Raw genomic sequence first — 25998 nt, 5'->3', positions numbered from 1 at the left:
GAATGTATAGAACAAATTTTACACCTAATTAAACATTATCTTCTTTTATGTGGTTAGGATGTTTACACTAATTAGAGATTTATGAGAGAATGGAATACCATAGAGACAATCTGAGACACCCTTTTGAAGCCCATGATGTGTTGATTAAGATTTCGTTAAAATTTTCTGTATAGTTAAAGAGATGATAGAGCTAAATTCATTCAAGTGAACTTACCCAGATTTTGCCACTAATTACATAATAATTGATTATATGATGATTGCATAATAAAAATATTGCATTCATTTAAAAGATCAATCTTTTATCTATCTATATATACCTCTTTTATTATTTTCTATGCATTCATAAGAAAGTTACAGCATTTTAAAGGTTAGTGATTGGAAGTAAAAAAATCTTTGTATTGTGCTACCTTAAAATGTAATGAGCAGTTACACTTTTACATTAAAAGAATTATGGTGTAAGACAACCCAATTCAATAGCGATATTTTCGATGCACATAAAATTCATCAGCTACAAGATTTTGTTTTTTCCTCTTGTTCAACCCTTTCATTTTGTTCGTCACATTTTCCTGGTAAGTTGTCTGTATGATCACACGTGCATGAATTAGTGTTGAAATATGTTGCTGGTGGACAAGGTTGTGTGTACAAATGACCGTTGAAACATCGATGAAATATATTACATATCTTGTGATCAAACCAATACGTGTCATAATTGTCGTTGGGACACTCAAATATGCAATCTAAAACAAAAATGAAAATGAAAAGTACTCTTTATCAAATTTAAGTATAAATCTGTGTTCTTCAACACTCTATAGTCATGAAAATACGGATTTTTTTGTGTTATTAAATTTGCTGTTACAAAATATTAATTTTTTTTTATAAATTAAGGAATGTATCTCCCTCATGCAAAGCTCTGGTTCCTTTCACGGATTTGGCTATACTTTTTGGAACCTTTAGATTATAGCTCTTCATCTTTTATATAAGCTTTTGATTTTACATATTTTGGCCACGAGCATCACTGAAGAGACATGTATTGTCGAAATGCGCATCTGGTGCAGAAAAATTGGTACCGTTAATGTTATTATACATTGCTTCACTTCAAGTCTTAATACCGGAAATAATTATTGTATAGTCTGCTCCATGTCATTATATTGAAAAAAAAGTTATGTTTATTACCTCAGATAGAGGCATGCAAAATATCAGTGAGACAATATCTGATCATTACAATTTTGTTTACAAATTTCGTGTATCCGAAACGCTATTCTGGATCTACTTTAATCTGGAGCTAAAACCTTCAAACTTTGTTTTTATACATGTGCAGTACAATAGTTTTATGGTCAATCAAAGGCACACTAGAACATCGATGTCTTGACAATCGTCAAATATATATATAAAGGTAACTCGATCGTCCATAGTAATTTTTTTTGGATTTTGAATAGTTTGGCCCTGAGCATTAATAAAGAGACATTGAGTTTAAATGTGCATTTGGTGCGTGTAGTAAAAATGGTACTGTTTCTTGTATGTTGTACCTGACGAACAAGAGTGATAAATATAATTATTGTCTGTACCAAGTCAGAAATATGGCAGTTGTTTTACATTTTTCATTTGCTCTGTCGATTGATCGCGTTTAATTTTCCACATAACACATACGTACGGCCATCAACAATGAGCTAACCCCATACCTGATGTATGTTTTATAAATTGATTGAGATCTGATGGTTGTTGTCTGGTTTCTATAAAACTCAATTCAGATTAAAATTATCTTTACCTCTGCAAATTTCGTATTCAATCTCCTTTTTATCATCGATTGTTTGGTTACCCGTCGTTGGCCGACATGCAATGCTATTGAGTGACGAGTAAACATTCTCTGGAATGGTTCCTGTACATTTAACAGTCCATCCGTCGTTGTCATTGTAGTTTATAATACAAGTAAAATTTGAACCAAAAATAGGTTGTGCCGACTTTGAATTGTCTCCAACGAAAACTCCTAACAAAGTTATTGGCGCAGGCGTACATGCACTTTGTGCAGAACAGGATACTTCATAAAAACCACCTGATACATTGTTTTGTTTTACTTGTAAGCTTACATCAGAAACTTTGCCTGTAATAAATAAGATCATATTTCATTTCATTTTAAGGATTACAGAAACATATGCAGATGTTTAAAAATACATTATAAGAAGTACTTTTATTGTCATTGATAATATCTGAATAATCATATAGGACAGAAATGTACATCATATTACTGAACAATGCATTATGTGTATATAAAAAAAGAAGATGTGGTATAATTGCCAATGAAACAACTGTCCACAAGAGACCAAAATAACACAGACATTAACAACTATAGGTCACCGTAAAACTCAGAAAACGTGTTGTTTTCTGCTGTTTATTATTGTGTCATATATATGTAGGACTCTAAAGTGCGATGGGGACGCTAAAGTACGAAGGTCACGCTAAAGTATAGGGGCGTTTTTCAATAAAAACGTATTTTCTTGTCCTAGCCACTTTAAAAAAAATGTGTATGGTCTTTGCAAGTAATTTTTTGTGCAGTCAGTACATTGAATTAGATTTAACATTTTTAAGCAAAGAAACAGTTATTTTTTTTTAAAGGGATTGCTAATTTATTGATTCCTGAATGGTCCAAAACAATGGCAAGTCCCTAGACCGCCTGTTCAACATTCATACTCTAAAATATCGTAAAAAAAATGAAGAAATAAATGTTATTTTTACTTAATTAATATAAGTTCTTTAATAATTCAAAAGTATGTTTAGAGCCAACATATAATTAAACAGCTTTTAACATAGGATTTTTAATTTCAGAAGGTGTGTCCCTAACAAAATGTCCGTTACGAAACGAAGTTTTTAAAATTTGCTAATAAACCGTTTTATAAAATCAATGTAATTTTTGTTTGCAAGAGATATAAACATTAGGGTCTTACAAAAGAAGTGATGCTTTTATAACGGCAATTAAATTGTTGGTAAAAAAAATTGAGCACATCAAATGGACCAGAGTGATACCGTATTTTTGTAAATGTCCACTACGAAACGGGTCAAATCTCCATCAGTATCTGGTTTTAAAATTATGAAAAAAATATCAGTGTACAGCTTAATACATGCTTTGATGAATACAATCAGTCTTGTTACTTTTGCAATAAAGGGATTGTGGGGAAAAAATAAAACATGTGAATACGTCCCCTACGAAACGGTCACCCACGAAACAAGTATGGGAGAAAAACGTTTCGTAGGAGACACTACCACTACCATGCAGTCTTTTTTTACTCTTTTTTCAATTATATTCGTGCAAAGCAAATACCAAGGGTTAGTTTCCTGTAATTTTTATTATGTTTTTATTAACATAGAATAGGGTTGATGTCAACTAAGAAACTTTTTGTCCACTACGAAACGGATTTGTCACCTACGAAACGCATCAAAATGTCCACTACGTAACACGAGTTGTACCTTCATATGTGAAGTACTGTCTAATCTTTATCGATAAAAAATGGTTCTTCAATTCAGAAAAAAAATAGATTTTCCTAGTATATAAAGTAAACAAACTTGAATGTCTATAGGAAACATTTAAAATTGCAAACATATGTGTGTTTAGGAGCAGTTTCGTACGAAACAGTACTCAAATTATGAAAAAAATATCATTTTAAGGAGTATTTAAGATTGCACTTTTTGTTTACAAACAGGTCTATGATAGAGGTATTCAAAATAACTCTTGAAATTAAATTTTAGACAAGTTGATTTTTCATTTTTTTAAAGTCTGAAATATACGCTTTTATTGAAAAACGCCCATAGACGTAAGAATTGTACTTGGATTATGACGTTAACAGTCGTTTATACAAACCAAACATGAATAAGCTGGAAGATAAATTATATTTGATTGACAACTTTTAAACCAAATGTCCATGACTTAATTTCAGACCTAACCGTGCTTCGTCGGCTGAAGCAACTGTGTTGATTTATTTCGGGTGCTGGAAGAAGGGCTTGTGTTCTGCAGTCGACCATTTTACTTTATAGATACAAAATAGTATACACATAGGTAAAAAAATTACTATAAAGGGCAATAACTCCTTAAGAGGTCAACTGACCATTTTGGTCATGTTGACTTATTTGTAGATCTTACTTTTCTTAACATTATTGCTGTTTGCAGTTTATCTCTATCTATAATAATATTCAAGATAATAACAAAAAACGGCAAAATGTCCTTAGAAATTACCAATTCAGGGACAGCAACCCAACAACCCGTTGTCCGATTCGTCTAAAAATTTCAGGGCAGATAGATTTTGACTTGATACACAATTTTATACCATATCAGATTTGCTCTAAATGATTGGTTTCAGAGTTACAAGCCAAAATCAACATCTACCACTATGTTCTATTTTTAGCCATGGCGGCCATCTTTGTTGACTGGCCAGGTCAACGGACACAATTTTTAAACTAGATACTACAATGATGATTGTGGTCAAGTTTGGTTAAATTTGACCCAGTAGTTTCAGGGGAGAAGATTTTTGTAAAAGTTGTCAGACGACGCCAGACGACGCCGGACGCCGGACGCAAAGTGATGAGATAAGCCAGGTGAGCTAATAATATATAAGTTTTCATGAGTTCTGTCTGTGTTGAATTAAAATGATAGGTTAATAATATTAGTTATCACGTACCTTAATTTTTTTTTTTTGGGGATCAATATGTCTAACTTAATTGTATTACTTAACAATATAATAATAATAACGTACTTTCAATTGTTATGAGTTCCGTATGTTTGGATACTTCAAACTCATGTGCACTGTTAGTACTATTAACCGCCATGAACCTAAATATATACTCCCCACCACTATCACACTTCACAGGTGCCCGTGTAATATTGATGTGTACAGGCGACGAACTGTTTAGTACTGTAATGGTCCATCCACTTTGGTCAGGTTCAATCTGTGTAAGGCTCAAGTTGTATGCTTCATCGGGTTTGTAAGATCCATACTGTGGCTTGTAGTTAATATATAATGTATTAAGCTGATATTGATCTGATACAGAAATCATGCAGGTAATTGTAAAAACTTCTTTGAAATGGATTTCTTCTTGTGATCTTGTACAGTCTGTGAAAATATAAAGCAGAATTATTTTTTAATTACTGCATTTTGAATGCTACTTTAGATGATCGATAAAATGTTACTTATCACCTTCTGCAACAGTTGATGCATCGTGGCCAGAGTAATACGTTATTCCGATTTAAGGTTTTGCAAATTTGAAATATGAAAGGCAATTCAAACGATATTGACCATAAATATTCACTATTTTTAACAGCATATGTACTTTCCAAGTACCAACCAATTTCCGACTGGTATTTGCTGTTTCTTCACTAGTAGTTCACCATTTTTCGAACTACAACAGCACATTGTTTGCTTCGAGTCCGAATACTGTGTTTTGTTGATTATTATCGTGTCAGAAAGAACGTAAGAAATACCTCTCAGCATTTCAGTAAAATGTAAGTTGTAAGCTTTAATCGCTTCCGATTTTTTGGTATGGTGCTTAATAGAAAAACATTATTGACGAAACTTAAATCGTATTCGTAACTTCATTTGGATTTTCTTCATTATACGATGGGAAACATGTTCTTGTGAAGTTGAGTTTTTTAATTGTAACTCCCTTATTTTCTCAGTTTCTTCTGTTATATTTATGTATACTGATTTATTCAGATTCCTGAACAACATACTTACTTTGGGGTAGTCGGCTTGGTGTTGGTGTTGTTATTGTAAGGACTTGAGCTGGAATACATTTTACATATGAAATTACATTTTGAAAAAAAAAGTACGTCAAGATAAAGTATTACGAAAAAAGTATTAAAACGAAAGAATGTTTCAATTACGAAACAATTAATTGAAATCACCTAAAAGGGTTAAAATCACATTTGGTTTAGGTTTCAGAATTGCATTTTGTTCATTGTAAATAGCTGTGTTGATTGTTTAATCGTGTTTATATAGATACAGGTAGATGTGGTATGAGTGCCAATGAGACAACTCTCCATCCAAGTCACAATTTGTAAAGGTAAGCCATTATAGGTCAAGGTACGGCCTTCAGCACGGAGTCTTGACTTACACCGAACAGTAAGCTATAAAGGATCCTTAAAATTACTAGTGTAAAAACGATCTAATCTGTATAAAACTGAGAAACGAGAAATTCTAAAAACTACATAAACGGACGACAACCACTGTACACCAGATTCTTGACTTAGGAGAGGTGCAAACATTTGCATCGGAATTAAACGATAAAATGGTACCAAACCTTCTGAACCAATAGTATAACAACAAAACATACACAGACACTATAAAATATCAATTGGAATAAATGGAATCCATGTTCTCAAACCTATAGAATTATTCTGGTATTTTTAAGTAGGACAAGATTATGAGAAGAGAATTTTTGGGGGACAATGGTCAATAAAATGCGGATTTTAGACAAGAGGAACTCGTGTATCTGTAATTAAATGATATTATGCATTATTATCTGATATTTGTATGTATAAACGGCTTTCTTATTCAAAGAGTAATATGACAAACATCACTATTGGAATATTATCTGCTGACCATTTCTGAGCACTTGAGATTTCCCATGGTATTTGTTTACAAAATTTACACTGGATTCCTTACTTAGATATTTTTGAAATACATAAAAAAAAGACAATCTTCATATAGACTTACTAAGATCAGATATTAAACAAATGTTAATCATTTAAGATTGGCAATTAATTCTAAACAAAAAGTTGTGAAAAGTTTCTAATATACGTAAAGTCTCAATACTTACGTTCTGTTCGTGCTGCAAATTAATAATTCATTGGTATTACAAATAAAACAAATATTAGAAATTTGGGGATTGAATACATTCTATATCAGCTACATTTTACTGTAACTATTTTTTTTTTCACTTGTGTTATTTGTAATTTTGTTTTACGTGTTTCCTGTGAAAAATAAACAAAATAAGTAGTCAATGGAAAGTATGCATAGAATCAGTCAAACAAATCTTGATAAAAAGAAGTAAAAATGTTTCAACGACCAAACTGTGACACAACAACAACTAAAACCAATTGAATTAAAACAATGTATTTTATGAATGCTCATTTTAGATGCAACTGTTACTCGTTGATTCCTAACGAAAATATCCGTATCTCTAATATATACTTCAAATATACTTTTGTAGATGTTTTCATTCAAAATGGCCCCGCCATGCCGGTAACAGTAAATAAAAAATGACCACTATTTGCCATTAACAGTAGTACTTACGTTCTTGTACTTTTGCTGAAAGGAAAACATAAAAGTGCAATAAAGATGAAGGTCAATGACAAGTACAATGATAATAATAAGTAAAATCACAAACATACTGATCTCTGGTGTAAATTCAAAAATGAAAGACCCTAATCAAATGGCAAATACCAAAGCTCAAACACATCAAACGAATAGGCCAAGTGTTCAAAGATTTAAATTTAGATTGCTTAACAGAAACCTTTTTCTAACCAAATTATTTGATGTGAAAAACGTTACGTAGCTCAATCATCATCTTTATTGTGTTGTAGTGGATTGAACAAAACCTACACATTCAAGAAGCATGCTATAAATTTTCTATTCTTCTAAGGTACTACCAAGTAGAGCAGGCAGGAGTCGAGTCATAAGACAAGGGTTACGACTAGCTCCTATTCTCAAGATGGAACTGAACACTATTTAAGGGATGTGAGAAACTGATTATTCTTTTATTTCTGTTTTAAATCATTTTAGTTGTTAGTCTTTCTTTTAATTGTTTTTTAATTGTCTTTTTAAATAAATGCCATTAAAACATTTTCATTGTAAATAATCCCATAAATGATTAGGCGCTCTAATGTCATTTCAAAGTCCCAAAGAGTATATCTTGCTCAGTAGATCAGTACTTCAATCCTGGCATGAAAAAACTGACAGTTTATTTTAAATTAGATTTTATAAAACTTATGTATTTATTTTTTTTATTTTAAGGAATTATTCTCCTTCATGCTCGGGTTCTTAGTTCGGCTTTGTGTTTAATGTCTGTCCTTTTCTATCATATCAGCTGCAAAACTTGTGTAAAACGTTTTGTAGTAACGTACATTTTTGTCATGAACTTTTGAAGAAACATTGATCATCAAAATGCGCAGCTGGTGAAGTAAAATTTTAACGGTTTTTTTTCTGAAGAAACTAGTTATTGAAATGCACATCTAGTGGAGTAAAATTTGTATTGCCACTTGGTCGATACCTCTGCTGGTGGACTGTAAGCCCCCAAGGGTGTCACATCTTTGTAACTCATTACTTCCAAAAGAACTGACATGAAACTATGGATGTTGTTTTATCGACATTTGCTGTTACAAATCATAAGAAATTATCTTAAAGTGTGGCTTCTATCTCATTCATGCATAGTTCTACTTATATGACAAACACGACGGGTACACGTGTGTTGAAGGATCTAATTACACTTACGGAGCACCTGAGACCATCACCAGTAATTTAGTGAGGTTCGTGTTTTTCAGTCTTTTCTATGTTGTATTTTGTGTACGGCGGTTTGTCTATTGGTCTATTTTTTCTTTATCCATGCCGTTGTCAGTATATTTTCGACTTTTAAATTGCCCTTTGGTATCTTTCGGCTCACTGCTATAATTTGTTTTGCTTTGGTTATACTCATGTTCTTTTTCTTTCAAGAACTCTTATACAAGTATCAGCATTTTTGAGTTTTGTGGTATATAGATTTTATATTTGTATAAAGATTGATCACTGGAGAGAGGTTGCATGTTTCAGTTTCACTACGAAAATTACAAAATGTAATACAAAAAAGTGGCAATTTTGTCTTTTCCTCTTTTCGTTTTTCGATTTTTTTCCTGGACGGGTATGTTCCTTTTGACATTTCATATAGTTATACGAGTGTATTTTCCCAACTCGTTCGCTATGCCAATGTCTGAAGTGATGGGTTAGATTTCAGTGAACGCAATGTATGTATAACTGTTATATCATTTTCCGCCAAAACAATTAACTACTTTTTTTCAATAACACAATATTTTCTCACTTTCGAATGGATAATTTATTATTATTAATTAGAGTTCAAAGTTGTGTATCGGTATATTTCTATCAGTGTATGATATACCAACTGAAGAAAGAAAAAAAACAGAACACTAAAACCCCAAGTTCAGAGGTGTTTTGAACGTAATACAGATAATTGACATTTGGGCGAAGTATTGTAGTTTTGATAAAAACAATCTCCTGGCCTTCGGTAGAGCTTAAATGTGCTGCTCCAACTAAAATCTAAATACTGGGGTTTTTTTGTATGGATTTTTTTTTTTGGAGGGAGGGGGAGGGGAGGGAGGTTGATATTTTTTTTTTTTTTAATTATTATTTTTTTAAGGGGTTAATATTGTATTTCTTTTTTCTTTGAACTGATAACTTACGATGAGTGTAGTACAGTATGAAATACACTGTTCCGACAATAGCCACTAATATCACAACTATACCAGTAATAAATTTGCACAACCACACGTACTGGAATAAAAAGTAAATAAATAACATGAATAACTAAATATTGGTCTGTTTGGTTTTATAACCTCTGCTCATTAAACGAGTGTCTTGTGCATGAATATATACAAAATCAATATTGTAGCAATGGTTCTTAGTGGATGACAAACAGTTTATAATTATTTTTCTACCTGTATGTAACTAAAGGAATCCAACATCTAGAATCTAAATGATCTCCGAATATTGCCGACAATCACATAACCTGATAAAAGCATAAACATAAATACAAATAGATTGTGTCCTCGTGCAATTGTTTTACAGGTCTGTTTGGTTTCATGTTATGTTATGTCTTTACTTGTATAAGAATGAATCAGTCAACGAAATAGTTCACCTTATTTCACTTTCAATGTTGGCATTCTTTTCCTTTTAATAGCTGAACACGACTTATGCATGCTGCAGCTAATTTGTTAAATTGAAGGTCACATTCAAACGGATTTAACGAAGTCGAATCATTCACTTGCAAGTAAACAATTCATCAGCGATATTTCCTTGCTTATTTAGACAAAATTGAACCAAATTGGCATCTAAAAACGAATTATTGTTTCGTTATTTCACTTGTATTAATTATTGGACCAAACGAAATCATATTCTATCTTTGTGCATATCTCGTAGCTAGTGTCTCTTTGGAAGGAAAAGAATATAAAAATTGAAAGTGAAACAAAGGTGAACCATTTTGATGACTGATTCGATCCACGATTATTTTTTATTTTATTTTTTATACAGGTAAAACGTCAATTTACTTATTATTTTGATTTATAACATGTAATCAAACAGACCTATAGAAATCCAATTGCACGAGGTCGCAATCTATTTATATTTATGTTTGTATCGGGTTATGTGATCGTCGGCAGTATTTGAAGATCATCTGGATAGTTGATTTGATGGCGTCTAGACTAAAATACACACAAAATGCTCATATATATATTATCGAGTACATATTTTGTTATCTATTTATTTCAGACTTATTGTAAATTGGATATAGGTTTCAATATGTAAAATAATAAAATATGAGAATTCGAGTCAAATCGGTGAACATGTATTTGACAGCTAGTGTCCCTTTAAGTTATGTTTTACAAATGATTGATTTAAAGATTGAGAAAGGTGAATACTTTGCACTATATCAAGTTTAAACCACGCTATGATTTTATGTTAATTGAATACCGTGACAATAAGGTAATCTATCTTGCACTTTATTTAGCTATTGTTACAACCTTTTATTTTAGACGCATCTCAAAAAATGAATATTTAAACTGAGTGAATCAAAGCGTATTTGCATGAATCATTTTTTTAAATCTTGATGTTAAGATGTTAATGGTTTAAGTTATATTGCATGTGTATCAATGTCATATACTTATTGCACAGAGCGACGTCGTATTCCCTAGACGGTGATGTTTTATTAAAATTATATGATCTTTTCGTTTGAAATTATACCTTACAATAAAGTAAATTATACTGATAGAATATTTAAATTCGTGCAATATACTATTCTACTTAGTGTTATTAGTATAAAAACCATTGTAAAAGTTTTCCATTCATTCACTTATTTGTTGGGTGTTAATTTTAATTTCGAACCAAAGTTTTTCGAAGTATCTTTTTTTCATTTAGTTTTTACACACAGTAAGACAGTTTTTATTATATCTAAACATAGCACAGTTTTATGTACAGCTAACATATTCAATAAAAAGCGGTAATTAAAATTAAGTGAGTGTTAATTCCAAATAGAAAAAAGTATAATCACAAAATTACTGAACTCTGAAGAAAATTCAAAACGGAAAGTCGCTAATCAAATGGCAAAATCAAATGATTAAACACATCAAACGAATGGACAACAACTGTCATATTCCTTGTACAGATATTTTCCAGTCTAGAAAAGGGTGGATTGAACCTGATTTTATAGCGCTAAACCTCTCATTTGTATGACATCAAATTCCATTATATTTACAATGAAGAGTGAATAAAAACAGACATAATATGTAAAATTGTCAAAATAGTTATATAGCAGTCATCACTGTGTCATAATCTCAATTGGAAAAATATAAATATATAATTAACAAAGAAGCACAAAAAGCATCTATCGCATTTAACAACCACATTTACTGGTTACTTATACGTGTATTTTAAATCAACCCATAATGGATGAAATATTAGAAGTCATGTCACATCAACTCTAGTGTAGCGTCGGGTGTTTTACGTTAAAATGTAAACGTCACACAGGCAGAAATATGAAATAATTTTGTCGGTCAAAGTATTTTATTCACATGGGGAATGGTGGTATACAGGGTTGAATAATCAAAAGTTTTGTTAGAACTAATTTCAGAAAAGACCGAAATAAGTCATTGTTGTTACTGATGTAAAGCATCAAAGGGCATTTAATTATTAGTGCAACAGAATTAAGAGTGTTACTGATTACAGCGATTACAGTTTAGAGTTTACTTTTTGGAATTTTGGATCCTCAATGCTCTTCAACTTTGTATTTGTTTGGTTTATAACTATTTTGATATGAGCGTCACCGATGAGTCTTATGTAGACGAAACGCGCGTCTGGCGTACTAAATTATAATCCTGGTACCTTTGATAACTATCATGTTATATATATATATATAGATTCTACCACTGCATCGAGTGTAATACGATATATATCCACTCGAGACAGTTAAATTTTCAAATTTAAAAAACGAGGCTTGCCCGAGCGTTTTAAATATTTAAAATTTAACTGTCGAAAGTGGATAAAAACCGTATTACACGAGATTTGGTGGTGGAATCTGTTTCTCTAATGATTTTCTAACATTATGCAAGCAAACTTATTCCTTCTTTTCGAATGATCTGCAAAAATATGTGTTCTTTCTATGTGACGTCTTCAGGCATGGTCGCCTTTTTTCATGCCGTCACAATAGGAATTTCAGAGGAAAGCAAGAAAATTCGACGTCATAATCGGATTTTAACCAATGAAGAACTGAGATCAAACGAACCACACGTTGACAACATTTTTTTTTTAATGGGTGCAGAAAGGGATAAATTGACGAAAAATTAGAGAAACATATTTATCAATTTTGTAAACTGACGTGTTGGTTTTTTTTACATAAGCAGCTTCAGGTTATAAGCTTTAGAAGTATATCAACAACATCGACAGCACCAATACGTTTGCATAATGTATTTTTATAAACAGTAGTGTGCTCCTTACTTGTTTTTGTCTCAATTTATTTATGACTTTCGAACAGCGGTATACTACTGTTGTCTATTTATACCAGTATTAAAAGAATCTACACATAAACATCTAAAATTGCCATCACCATTAATTGTTAGAATTTCACATACCCAAGCAAAACAAATCATAAAAAAACAAAAAAAATATTTTACCCGATCTGATTTAGCGTCCTAGAAACACAAAAACTTTCTACATGTATTTACAGTATCAATTATTAGATTTTAACTCTCGTTTAAATGATCTGAAATAGTATCTTATTATCAACATATTTTACCATCAATCTAAATAGTAACTATCAGTGTTACAGAATTTGCTTGCATCACAAAGCAGGCGATAAGGTATTTGTTTTATTCTCCGTTAGTATACTTCATATTCCTTGTAAAATATGTAAAGCTTTAACTTATGATTAAAGCTATGACTTGGATGCAATCACCAGAATTTGTTCATGAAAGCTGGAAAGGAAAGACTATGCTAAAATGCAACTTTATAGAAAGATTTTGTATATTGCAAGGTGTTTTTCATCGATATATCAGAAACTCAGTAAATATTCGAATGTTACTTTACCTTATCTTCTTTGCCATAATTGTCCTGTCAATATATAAAAAAAAACTTTATTTCATCACTTTAGTGTCTATTGCAAATATTTTTTTTTATTATTTGCTTCAGTCGATTTCATATTGATTGCGTGTACACCTAATAAAACTATCATATAAGCTAATTAGCGAATTCGAATAGTACTTAAACTTGAAAATCACAATGAGATTACTGGTAAGAACAAGTTGGAAATATCCTTGGTCGCCTGGTCTACAACACGACACTGTGGCGTTCGAAAACTAGGAAAGGCAAACTCTAGAACAGTAAAAAAAGAATTAAACAGTATACAAAGACCACTCTTTGTGATATTTTTAACTATTCTGACTTTCTTCATGTTACTTGTCACAGAAGGTGCATGAACTGGACAAGTCCTTTCAATTGGTTTATTCTACATATATCTTTTAAATATTTCATGCATTTAGACAAGCGTAACAGGTAAATATTTATATGAATTTCATGTTACATAAATCCTTTTCAGCAGTTCGTGCATAAATGATTGCAATAGCATATCAATTCACGTCACAAGGTTGCTGACTAATAATCATAATATACAAATGTACCTACATTCAGCTGCCTCTTTCACACATATTTATTGCCATTCTGCTATTCTGGAAATTTAATATTTGTGTCTTTTACAGTTACAATTAACTCTGTATGCTCTGAAACTATTATGCCATTTCAGAAATAAAAAATAAGCTTGATAGGTAAACATTGTCAAATGAGAAAGATAATATTTGGGTCTTCCCAAATATTAGTTTCAGAGCATACACATATTACATTATTTGTTTACCTACATAGGCCAGATGTTCTGAATTCTTAGTTGTACAGGTGTTATGCCATATTCTATGGATCCAAACAAATATACATTACCTCTGCTATGTAGTCGTTGTCTATATACTTCTTACTCGTGCTTGGTTCAGTTAAAGCTACACCTAGACCACCATTTCCCTACACACAAATTAAATAAGGAATAAAAATAAATCTAAATGTTCATCAAAAAAGAGAAACTTTTTAAAAGTATAACGCTGAAAGACTAAAGAAGCATCTTAAAATCAGCAGATAAACGAACATTAAATAGTATCGTCCTTCCAAATGGAAAATGTTAAGAAAAGTTCTTCACAATGGACTATTGATAATAAGTGTTCAAGAAATTGTTGTCGTATATTCCATTATGCATACAAAATAGTACTAGTTGATATTTTAGTCTGAGATGCATTATTTTGTTTATTAGTTGCTATTGGCTTTGAATTGGTTGTACGGCCAGTACTCTCAGATATGTACTAAGTGTCTTTTTGTTGTATTGGTGTTTAAGTACCCGTCCATTTCCAATCAGTGTATTTGTTAGATGTATTTCTAATTGTATCCATCTGATGAGTTCAGCATTTTCGACTAATTTGTATTGTTTGTTCTTATGTTGTGCTGTTACACAACTGACTAATGTAGATTAGGACGGCTGATGCCTTCAAACGAGTTTAACCCTGTATGTGCCTATCCCAAGAGTAACATATTTGTTTTCGGTCATTATTTTGTATATAAATTAGGCCGTTAGTTTTCTCGTTTGAATTGTTTTACATTTGTCATTTCATGGAATTTCTTAGCTGACTATGCAGTATAGGCGTTGTTCAATATTTAGGGCTGTAGGATGGCCTATAGTTGTTAATTTCTGTGTCATTTTGGTGTTTTTTGGAGAGTTGTCTCATTGGAAACCGTACCACATCTTCTGTTTATATGTAGGAATGAAAACAGTTACTTAAAAATATAAAAATAAGGAGATATGATTGCCAATGAATCAACTATCCACCCACGTTATGTAAACAGGCCTTGTTTTGGTTTACACAGTCAATCAGAAATAATTAAAATGACAGTGAATGTATGTACAATTGATAAGGCAACTAATATGTGTTTTTAAAAATTGTAAAATACTGTAACGGATAGTCATTTTAATTCAACAACAAAATGTCTTTGTTTAACCTGAACACGTATATCTTTGAAAAAATAAAATATCTTCATATATACGCTAAAAGAAAGATATTGAAAATTGGAAAATTTGGTAAAAATAGTGAATAAAGAAGAGCTTGTCTGTAATATTTGCTTTTCGTTAATTGTTTTTACAGAAATCAGGCTTTGATCATCTCGTTTGAATTGTTACACATTTCGCCATTTAGGATCCTTGTATGGTTTGAGTTTCGCTTATTATTAATGGCCGTACGGTGAACTATATATAGTTGCTACATCCATGTCATTTGGACACTAGCGGATAGTTGTCTCAATGGCAATCGTACCACATCTCCTGTCGTTATTTTTATATTGAGATTTTATATGCAAATAATTTATTCAACTTTTATCAATATACAACAAAGATTAAGATCTTTAAAATATCAGTGTTGCAAGATTCTAATGGACTAATTCCCTCGATAAATAATGTAGGTAAGACACCATGTACATTGTATGGTGTATGTGAATATATTATTTACACAATATACTCTAACTGAATTTCATTTAAAAATATGTTATGGTTTTAATTAAGCTTTTGATAAGTGTGAGGACGTAAGAAAACTAACTTTTTCAATTCTTTTTTTCATGTAATTAATCGCTGGCAGATTTTTGTATATATTGTTCTCGTCTCTCCAGTTAAGACATCGGTGCAGATTTTATTGGTTGTAATTATTCAGATATGCAAAAAAATGAGATGCAAAACGGTATACTACTGTCTAGTAATGTATTGTAAGTTATTTTTTATGAGAAGTTTTCATTTGATATTGTACTCGTATAAAATAGGGTTTATAACTTAAGTAAAGAAAAAGCGCATACATATTTGACAGAGAACACTTACAATATGAGATTCGCCATCTAAAGGATTAAAGGAAGCTCCTGGCATGTTCTGAAGTTACAAAAACAAATCATATCAGTTAATAATTAAGAACAAAGAAAAAGCAGAAAACGACATCTTTTTAAAAATTTATATATTAATGACAAAAAACCATTGTATATAAATACTGTAAAACTTAAGATGGTAAGAAAAGAAAACATTTCTGTTATTTATATTGAATAATGTCTAAATAAAAATTCGTCATAACATGTTACTAAGTAACTAGTTTTTAAAAGGAGAATTGGAAACGCTAATTTTTTTTTCTTAAAATCTGACAACAGTATGGATTTTGCACATTGCTGATGATCGTACCCTGACCTATCGTTGTACAAACTTACTTCATTTAGACTCTATATGGAAAGTTGTCTCACTAACCATTATTTTATACAACAAATGAACATTCATAAACCAGGGTGGTCTTCAATTACTTATGGTGACCCGAATCATGTAGGGTCTAAAACTGTATTGGTAAAAACAAAATGCCAAAATAATAAATTCTGAACTCAGTGGCGTAGCTAGGCGGTAGCTCGGAGGACAAAGCTTCAATATCGTTTTGATAAAAAAAAAAAAAAAAAAAAAAAAAAAAAAAAAAAAAAGGACAAAGGGAGAGAGAGAGAGTAAATGGGGGGAAGGGGGGGGACCGACACGGGACGTATGCGCTTTTTCATAGGACATTTGTGAGAGAACATGGGCACTGTGCAGTTAAATATAAAGGTCAACGACATCACTACACCTGGCGTTCCTTCCTATCACCTGCGCTTTATTTTTTATTGTATATTATGAGGTTGTATTCAAATTTTATTGTTCTATATTTTAGATATAATATTCGCATTTTCAAAAGGACATTTTTATGAGATGTTTGTAAATTATTCATTGTTTGTTTTTATGGGGAAGAGGGGATTTATAAAAGCATGCCTTGAATTTTATTGCCAGACAGTATATTTGAAATAAAAGTATTAAAGTCACATTCATTATTTTTTAAATATCTATATGCAGCTGCGCATGACTTTTTGTGTTAATAGTATGCAAGTTTTCATAAAAATGTTGAAATCACCCACATAGAAACATAATGCTTGAAGATTTTAATTTCTTAACGCAACACTTGTTATTGGTATAATCAAATGACCTGAAACATGATATTAACCATTGCAGATCTAATATTAAACATGATATTAACCATTGCAGATCTAATATTAAACATGATATTAACCATTGCAGATCTAATATTAAACATGATATTAACTATTGCAGATCTAATATTAAACATGATATTAACCATTGCAGATCTAATATTAAATATGTATCATAACTGGAGATGTATTGTTATTTAAAGTAACCATGTATCAGAAAGTTGCAAGTTTAATCAATTAATTGTACAAATAAGAAATGCTTAATAAGAGTCACTTTCAAAAACAATCAAAAGTGACTCGGCATCATTTTTTCTAAAACAAATGAATCAAAGCAGACAAGACACCTTTCATAATAATTCTTAACACACCTTAAGTTTGTTTTGCTATAATATGCTGCAAAAACAATTACACAAGAATGACGTAGAAAACAAGCATACAAAGTTTATACATATGTTAGTTCAGAGCTGCTCTCCAGATACATGTTGCCATATGTTAGCACACATATACCCGAAGTATGAGGATAAGTTGGTTTAGAACTGCTCTCCAGATACATGTTGCCATATGTTAGCACACATATACCCGAAGTATGAGGATAAGTTAGTTCAGAGCTGCTCTCCAGATACATGTTGCCATATGTTAGCACACATATACCCGAAGTATGAGGATAAGTTAGTTCAGAGCTGCTCTCCAGATACATGTTGCCATATGTTAGCACACATATACCCGAAGTATGAGGATAAGTTAGTTCAGAGCTGCTCTCCAGATACATGTTGCCATATGTTAGCACACATATACCCGAAGTATGAGGATAAGTTAGTTCAGAACTGCTCTCCAGATACATGTTGCCATATGTTAGCACACATATACCCGAAGTATGAGGATAAGTTAGTTCAGAGCTGCTCTCCAGATACATGTTGCCATATGTTAGCACCAGATACCCGAAGTATGAGGATAAGTTGGTTCAGAGCTGCTCTCCAGATACATGTTGCCATATGTTAGCACACATATACCCGAAGTATGAGGATAAGTTGGTTCAGAGCTGCTCTCCAGATACATGTTGCCATATGTTAGCACACATATACCCGAAGTATGAGGATAAGTTAGTTCAGAGCTGCTCTCCAGATACATGTTGCCATATGTTAGCACACATATACCCGAAGTATGAGGATAAGTTAGTTCAGAGCTGCTCTCCAGATACATGTTGCCATATGTTAGCACACATATACCCGAAGTATGAGTATAAGTTAGTTCAGAACTGCACTCCAGGCCTCACGGTCATAAAACTTTCGAGCATGACTTATGTACTCCGACTAGAAAATCAACCAATCAAATTGCTGGATTTCATGTTTCGAGCATGATTTTTGTGCTCAGAGCACTGAGCAAAGTTTTATGCCTTCAAGGCCAGATGTATTTTGCAATTTGATGCATATTACCTGATGTGTGTGTACATGTTAGTTCAGAGCTGCACTCCAAATAAATTTAGCTAATTTTTAGCTCACATATACCTAGTATGTGTGTTCGTGTTAGTTTAAACCTGCAATCCAGATAAAATTAGTAAATTTTAGCACACATATTTTACCCTTTGTTTGTTTACATGTTAGTTCAGAGCTCCATACCAGACAAAATAAGCAAATTTTTAGCACACATATACCTGATATTTTTTATCACTTCCTGAACTTGACAGACTGTCGGATCTCTAAAACATAATTCGATAGCAATATAACTTACACGAAGATTTCGGTAAATTAAAATGAATACCTTGCATTTATCATGCTTTTAAATGATATAGTGATAGACCCCTCTTAAATTACAGAAAACTACCACTCTGCATTGACAGTAATATCTTGGTGTAAATAAGATACACTCTATCGGACTAACGCCCTCACATACGTGTATCAAATACAATTATAAAATATAACAATAAAAAACTGCACAAATAACGCATGAAACTCCTTTTCTGAGCATATAGACAGTGCTTCAAAAATAAAATGGGACATTTAAAAGGGATTTAATTAGAAGCACATAAAATGGCTCTATAGCAGAAAAATGCATGAATATACGTATTGTCAGAGGTGGGATTCGCGGGAAAGGGGCATAATTTATGATATATATATAAATGCATACATTTTTTTTTACAAGAATCGCTCAAATGTTGACTTATCAACCCTCTCCCTTTTTTAAATCCTGGATCCTGCACCTGATTGTGTCAATTATGACTGTTAAAGAGGGGCAAGAGATACCAAAGGTACATTTAAAACCATTAGTCTAAAATAAACTAACAACACTATGGCATAAAAAATAAAAGACAAACAAACAATAATTATACACAAAACACAACATAGAAAACTAAAGAGTGAGTAACACGAACCCCACCAAAACTGGAGGTCCGGAATGGTAAGCAGATCCGTCTTCAGAAGTGACACCAGTCATGTTTCTCATTTGAGTACAAACGCGGTAATAAATCTTATTCGGTAGGTCACATTCAAAAGGGGGCAGGATTGAAGTTACAACATTAGGAACATTAGAAACAGTCCTTATCAAATCATACACTAGAATGCTATACAAATTAACAGCATATATACTTATATACTTAGCCAATCATTCATGTAGAATAAAAATTTAAGAGACATGATAATATGCTAGATGCAGTGAAAAACTTCTCACGAAATTAATAAAGACATTAGTGTTCTTTTCCTTTGCATCGCGTATTTACAATATAAACAATGATTCCGTTTGAAATATAAATTAAGTGTGCTGACCAATTTCATCCTACCTTATTGTGGCCAGTTGTTTACTTTTTGGATAACAAGTAACACAAAATATACAAAGGAAGCTTTATTTATAAATGCATACTATTGAAATACAATACCCCAGGTATTACATAATTGATAGCCATATTCCCTGTTCTGATTTGATTTGCTTATTACATAAGTTACATGAATGTATCTTTACAAGTAAAACCTGTTTGAAAAGTAATACATTAAAAGCAGGCTTTGTTATTAGCACATTTATATCACAACCTAGTGTATTGATGTGTAAACTAGGCCTACTAACTCAAACACTAAGCATAAACACTTGCATATCTAAAAACTCATTCATAATAGGTGTTACTTATATTTCAAATAAAATGAAATGTCATTTATTTGTAAATAAGAAACTAAATAATTATAATTTCTGTTACTTTACTACTATACATATGACAGCTGATTACTCACTTGAAGGTTTCCCGTATTTATATAAATTGGTTTCTTGTGAGGGTTTGTTGGACTTGCTCTGATGCTGGTGAAACTAAAACCATTCTGAAATTTTAAAAAAAATTCAGAAAAACAGAAAATCAATTCATTTCTTAATTTTGGCGTATAAATCATGTTTTTTTTTCGATCACTGAATATCTGGGATAACTACCACTTCTCGAAAAATATCAGTCTTCAACGTTACCAGCCCTCCAGTTGACATGCATTGCTTTGGCATTGACATGAGTGAACTTTAACATTTTGTACATTTCAAGCTCGTTAAGCCATGAATTATTCTTCAAAAACAGTCGGGGCTTGGGTGGCCAAGTGGTCTAAGTAGTTACTACTGTAATCACTAGCCAGTCAACACTTTATGTTGTGAGTTCCAACCCCGCTCGTGCAGGTGCACTTGACTCCAATCTTATCCTATCGAAGGTCGGTGGTTTGCTCCGGGCATTCCGGCTTCCTCCACCAATAAAAACTGACCGCCACGAAATAGCCTAAATGTGGTGCTTAAAAGTGGCGTTAAAACACCAAAAATAAAAATAAAACAGTTGCAGATTTCTATAACAAGGTTGACCTGTTTCAGATTCCTCTTATAGAAGATCATACATTGGACAGTTGTGTCTATTCGGTTTTGAACACTTCAAGTGTGTATGCTCTCAAATGTAAATTATTGTTGGCTTTCTAAAGGTTTGACAATCAAAAGAATTTCAAAATAAAACACAGTATATGATTAGAATAGTTAAAATACATTCAAACAAACAAAAACCCACTAATACACCGTCAAACAAAGTAACATAATTATAGACATGTTATTGACAAAACATAAAGTTATTTTGTAAGCCAGTCTGACCTAGAAAAATTATATAGTTTTATAGTCTAAGCTAGGTCTATGTGTTACAAAACCCTTAATCAAATTAGAAAACCAAGATGTATTGATGAAATTCTATCGTATTCTTTATGGGAGGTAGAAAACTTTAAAATTGGTGGTTCAAGAGTCTACTATAAAAACTGGGCAAATGCGGGAATTTGAACAGTACAAGATTTGTTAGATGACCAGGGCAAAGTTATGTCATTTCAAAATTTCCAACAATTATATCAATTTAGGCCAAATATTTTACATGATTATGGAATAGCGAACTCACTTAATGAGTGGTTAAACACGATTAATATTGAAATAAAGGAGAAAAAAATTCATGCAATACTACCTTTTAACATAAGTATCTTTTTTGAATCAAAAAAAGGTTCAAGGGAAATGTACAAAGTATTGAATGAAAAATATGTTACATTTGCTGCAAAGGAAAAATGGGAGAACCATCTTAATATGACTGGTATTAACTGGAAAAAAATACACACTTTGTGTACAAAATATAGTAAAAGCAATAAGCTTTGCTGGTTCCAATATAGAACTATCCATAGAATTTTGGGAACTAATTCACTACTTTACAAGATGAAAATAAATAGCAGCAACATATGTACATTTTGTAAAGAAGGACCAGAGACCATAGAACATTTATTTTGGAGCTGTCCGATGGTTGCCAGTCTCTGGCATGCACTTAATATCTGGATTTTTGAAATGACAAATATTGAACTGCCTTTGAATATTATGATTATTTTATTTGGTATCTACGAATATGTTAAATTGAATTTTGTTAAAAATAAGATTGTTCTACTTTCAAAATACTACATTTACAGAACAAAACTACAAGAAGTTTTGCCAAATCTAAATGCTTTAAAAAAAACATTTAAAGGAACTCTTGAACTTAGAAAAATACATTTCATTTAAAAACCTCTCTGTAGAGGAATATAACAAATACTGGAGTCCCTGGGCCCTATCATAGAATAAATAATAAATGTTAAAATTTGATTGAAACACCACTTATGTATATTGCAAGAACACATAAGATTTCAATGTTATTAGATATTTATTTATTTTCAACCTATTATTGCACCATCATATATATTCAATTGTTGTTTTATTATTTAATACTTCATTTGTGTGAAAATGTCATTCTGTATACCTTTGTTCATACATGTGCTAATCTATTTGTTACAATAAAGAAAATTCATTATAAAAAAAAAGATATTGTATACACTGTATCCATTATATAGTTTTATAGTCTAAGCTAGGTCTATGTGTTACAAACATTGTATACTGTTTTTATACACTGTATCCATATAAGAAATTACAACTTATAAGAAGATTTCATAATTGTTCCGGTGTTACGACGTAACATAGAAAATGAATGACTAGCATATTTGTTGTTGATGTATTAAACCAATACATAGTTTAATCATTATCTTTATGCATATACAGTTCTCATTAAACTTTAAATGTTGCATGCAGAAATATTAAATTTTCTTATCGATTTATATACGTATTCAATATAAGGATCCTATCTAGATTAAATCTCAATATATGTTGTTGATCTGAATCAATGCCAGGGTTGTTTATGTGTTTTGTTCCAAACATTGATTTTGCAAAAAAAAACATTAAAATACCGACATTTGACACTTTGAATGATTTTGATAATATATTTAAATTATGGAAATAATTTATCAAAAAGGGTAGACAATTTCTCCCTAATTAATTACGGAGTAGATTCTTTTTCAAATAGTCTTTCAATCTTTACAATAAGAATTTGAACTACCACTAATTCGTGAATAACTAAATAAGGGTTGTGTACTATATAACAATTAACGTAAGAGCATTGTTTAAAAATGCATAACAACTGCTTATTTCTTTCTCAAAATACAAATGTGAAAGATTTTGATAAATTGTGAGAATTTTTATTTGAAAATTATTGATATTACTCATAAGAACTTTCTTCACAAACACCAAAATTTGTAATCGGAGGTAATGTGATGTCTTTTAGATACAAATTCATTCATGTTGTTGAAAACCTTGACTTCTACGTCATATGTTCTCTGGTGGAGTGTTGTCTCATCGTTCATCAATGCAAAGCCTATTATCTTTATAACGTAAAAAGTTTTTAAATATACTATTTAGCACTTAAATAGTCACCAACCAAGTTCAAGATTCTGATACCTAAGTGAAACAAATCAAAGGAAATTTGTTCATAAAAGAGGGACGAAAAATACCAGAGGGACAGTCAAACTGATAAATCGAAAATAAACTGACAACGCCATAATCTTTGTTAAAAATAAAAGCACATAGATACTTTCGAAAAGGGGTATTTGGATTAAAGATTAATCCGTCTGTGTTAACAAATTACACTGTGTATGTTTGAAAAGGGGGAAAAAATAAGATGAACATTAAAGTATGTGTACATGTTATACTCAAATCCAATAATAAGTAATCCATCACAATGATACATACATGGTACTATGATACTGGATGTAAAGTAAAACTTTGTATTAAAAAGTGAGAAGATACAATGAGGACAATACAGCATATTAAGGTCGATAAAACAGACATAACCATGGTCAAAAAGATTTACCATTTACTTTATATCTAACAATAGGCCAATTAAAACACTTGGTAAATAAAATCATACCGTTTTTGAATCCATTATTTCCGAGGTTATTTTCCACACTCAGAACTCCAAAACATCCAATTAACATACTCAATTTATTATAACATAAATAAGCAGTCGATATTTCAACCAGGAAGATATCTCCAAAGAAGGTAAAGTATTTGAATTAAATCCTACTATGCTTCATTGAACTGTTTAACAATGTATATATGCATAGTTATATGAATTAACGGAGCGCGTAGCATTTAAAGGCATATACATATATACATTTTTGGGGTATAATTAGTGAATTTTACTTCTTTTAAGGTACAGTTGTAATTCTTTTGAGACTAGCAACTTAAAAGACTAGGAGAATACTAGTACCTAGTAGGAAAATATTAATGTCAAAACAGTACTGAAAATTACAGGACCAATGAACCAAGAATAAAATACTCTCTGTTTCCATAAAAAAAATTAAAACTAAAGATTATATTTTTAAAAATGGTTAGCAAAACATCAGTCTTGAATAAATCAATGAATTATATATAATATTACATATAGATACATAATTTTGAAAATTAAATGTGTACACTTTTTTCCAATTTTTTAAGCTCATAACTAGCTACCGGTTATATGGTTATTATATAGCCTTTTCCAGCACTAGTCCTAGTCATTATGTTACGTCCATTATGCCCACTTCACAGAATCGTGTGGCCGACTCTGGGTAATTAAGGTTTTTCAATGACACTGCACAATGGAGCAATCCAGAAAATCAGAGATTTTTACAGACGGTATCGTTTTTAACACTTGATTTTCATACATTGGCCTTTATACTCTTTTCAACGATATTCTTCTTCTTTTTTCTTTTTTTTTTTTTTTTATCTCGGTCTACATAATGTGTAGATAAACTCATCATAGATACCAGGATTAAATTTATTATACACGCCAGACGCGCGTTTCGTCTACAAAAGACTCATCAGTGACCCTCGAATCCAAAAAAGTTAAAAAGGCCAAATAAAGTACGAAGTTGACGAGCATTGAGAACAAAAATTCCTAAAAGTTTTGCCAAATACAGCTAAGGTAATCTATGCCTGAGGTAGAAAAGCCTTAGTATTTCAAAAAATTCAAAAATTTGTAAACAGTAAATTTATAAATATAACAATATCAATGACAATTCATGTCAGCACAAAAAGTGCTGACTACTGGGCTTGTGATACCCTCGGGGAAATAAATCACCACCAGCAGTGGCATCGACCCAGTGGTTTTAAATAAACTCATCATAGATACCAGGATTAAATTTAGTATATATAGGGCTGCAATAAGTATATTTCATTAAAATATAATTTTCGAGGATGTTGACGACAACAATATTATATCTCCGTTTTTTGTACAGACTATTAAGAAAAAGGAAATATTATGATGTATCGTAAGAAAAAATTGAAATCAACATAATGTTTTTTTTTATTTAAACATTCGAACTTGATAATAAATAAAATATGCTTAAGGGGTATTGAAACCAATACATATTTGATGCGTTCGAAGCGTGTTTTATTTTTACAAAATGTACCGCCAGTAACCGATGCTGAAAGGGCATGTGAAGAGGGTGCGAAAATGATCTCCGTCATCTTTTGAGTATCGAATAACGGCCTTTTTTTTTATACTGACTTGATCAGCAAGATAATAAAGCCAGCTGGTATGGGCGAGCTGATATTCGAGCTCAGATGAAGTCAGTATCAAAAATTAAAATGTCATTATTCTTTTTTTCAGCAAATTGTATTTCACGCGTACCAAACGTTTGGATAGTTGTGCGGTTGTATGAATGAAGTCGCATTTCATTGATAAATTGAGGCGGATGGACTTTTAGCTTGAGGTGGACCTGAGCACGTGAAGTTTCTGCACTTCAGTATGCATGACGACATTACCTAACTTCAG

General features: G+C 31.5%; 2 protein-coding genes across 5 annotated transcripts; both read right to left on the bottom strand.

Annotated features, from left to right (window-relative positions):
* Positions 1-432: 432 nt before the first annotated feature.
* On the bottom strand, positions 433-6844 carry LOC139518014 (uncharacterized). Its single transcript, XM_071309636.1, has 5 exons — positions 6802-6844; positions 5718-5765; positions 4740-5096; positions 1766-2098; positions 433-737 (listed from the first exon to the last, which is right to left on the bottom strand). Exons 3-5 carry the CDS (start codon positions 5038-5040, stop codon positions 505-507), a joined length of 867 nt encoding a protein of 288 aa, XP_071165737.1. The 5' UTR covers positions 5041-5096; positions 5718-5765; positions 6802-6844; the 3' UTR covers positions 433-504.
* Positions 6845-7245: 401 nt separating this feature from the next.
* Positions 7246-24265, bottom strand: LOC139518015 (uncharacterized). 4 transcript variants are annotated; one of them, XM_071309637.1, is made up of 9 exons: positions 24109-24265; positions 20570-20653; positions 19006-19050; positions 16189-16236; positions 14226-14303; positions 13326-13349; positions 12914-12931; positions 9434-9524; positions 7246-7292 (listed from the first exon to the last, which is right to left on the bottom strand). In XM_071309637.1, exons 1-9 carry the CDS (start codon positions 24121-24123, stop codon positions 7261-7263), a joined length of 435 nt encoding a protein of 144 aa, XP_071165738.1. In that variant the 5' UTR covers positions 24124-24265; the 3' UTR covers positions 7246-7260. The 4 variants fall into 4 exon arrangements, with proteins under 4 accessions (XP_071165738.1, XP_071165739.1, XP_071165740.1 ...); XM_071309638.1 differs by lacking the exon at positions 12914-12931; XM_071309639.1 differs by lacking the exon at positions 19006-19050.
* Positions 24266-25998: the final 1733 nt, after the last annotated feature.

The sequence above is a fragment of the Mytilus edulis genome, chromosome 3 (genome assembly GCF_963676685.1).
Source record: "Mytilus edulis chromosome 3, xbMytEdul2.2, whole genome shotgun sequence".
Lineage (NCBI taxonomy): Eukaryota > Metazoa > Mollusca > Bivalvia > Mytilida > Mytilidae > Mytilus > Mytilus edulis.
Note: the sequence above shows the minus strand (reverse complement) of the source record. Positions and strands in the feature narration are given on the sequence as shown.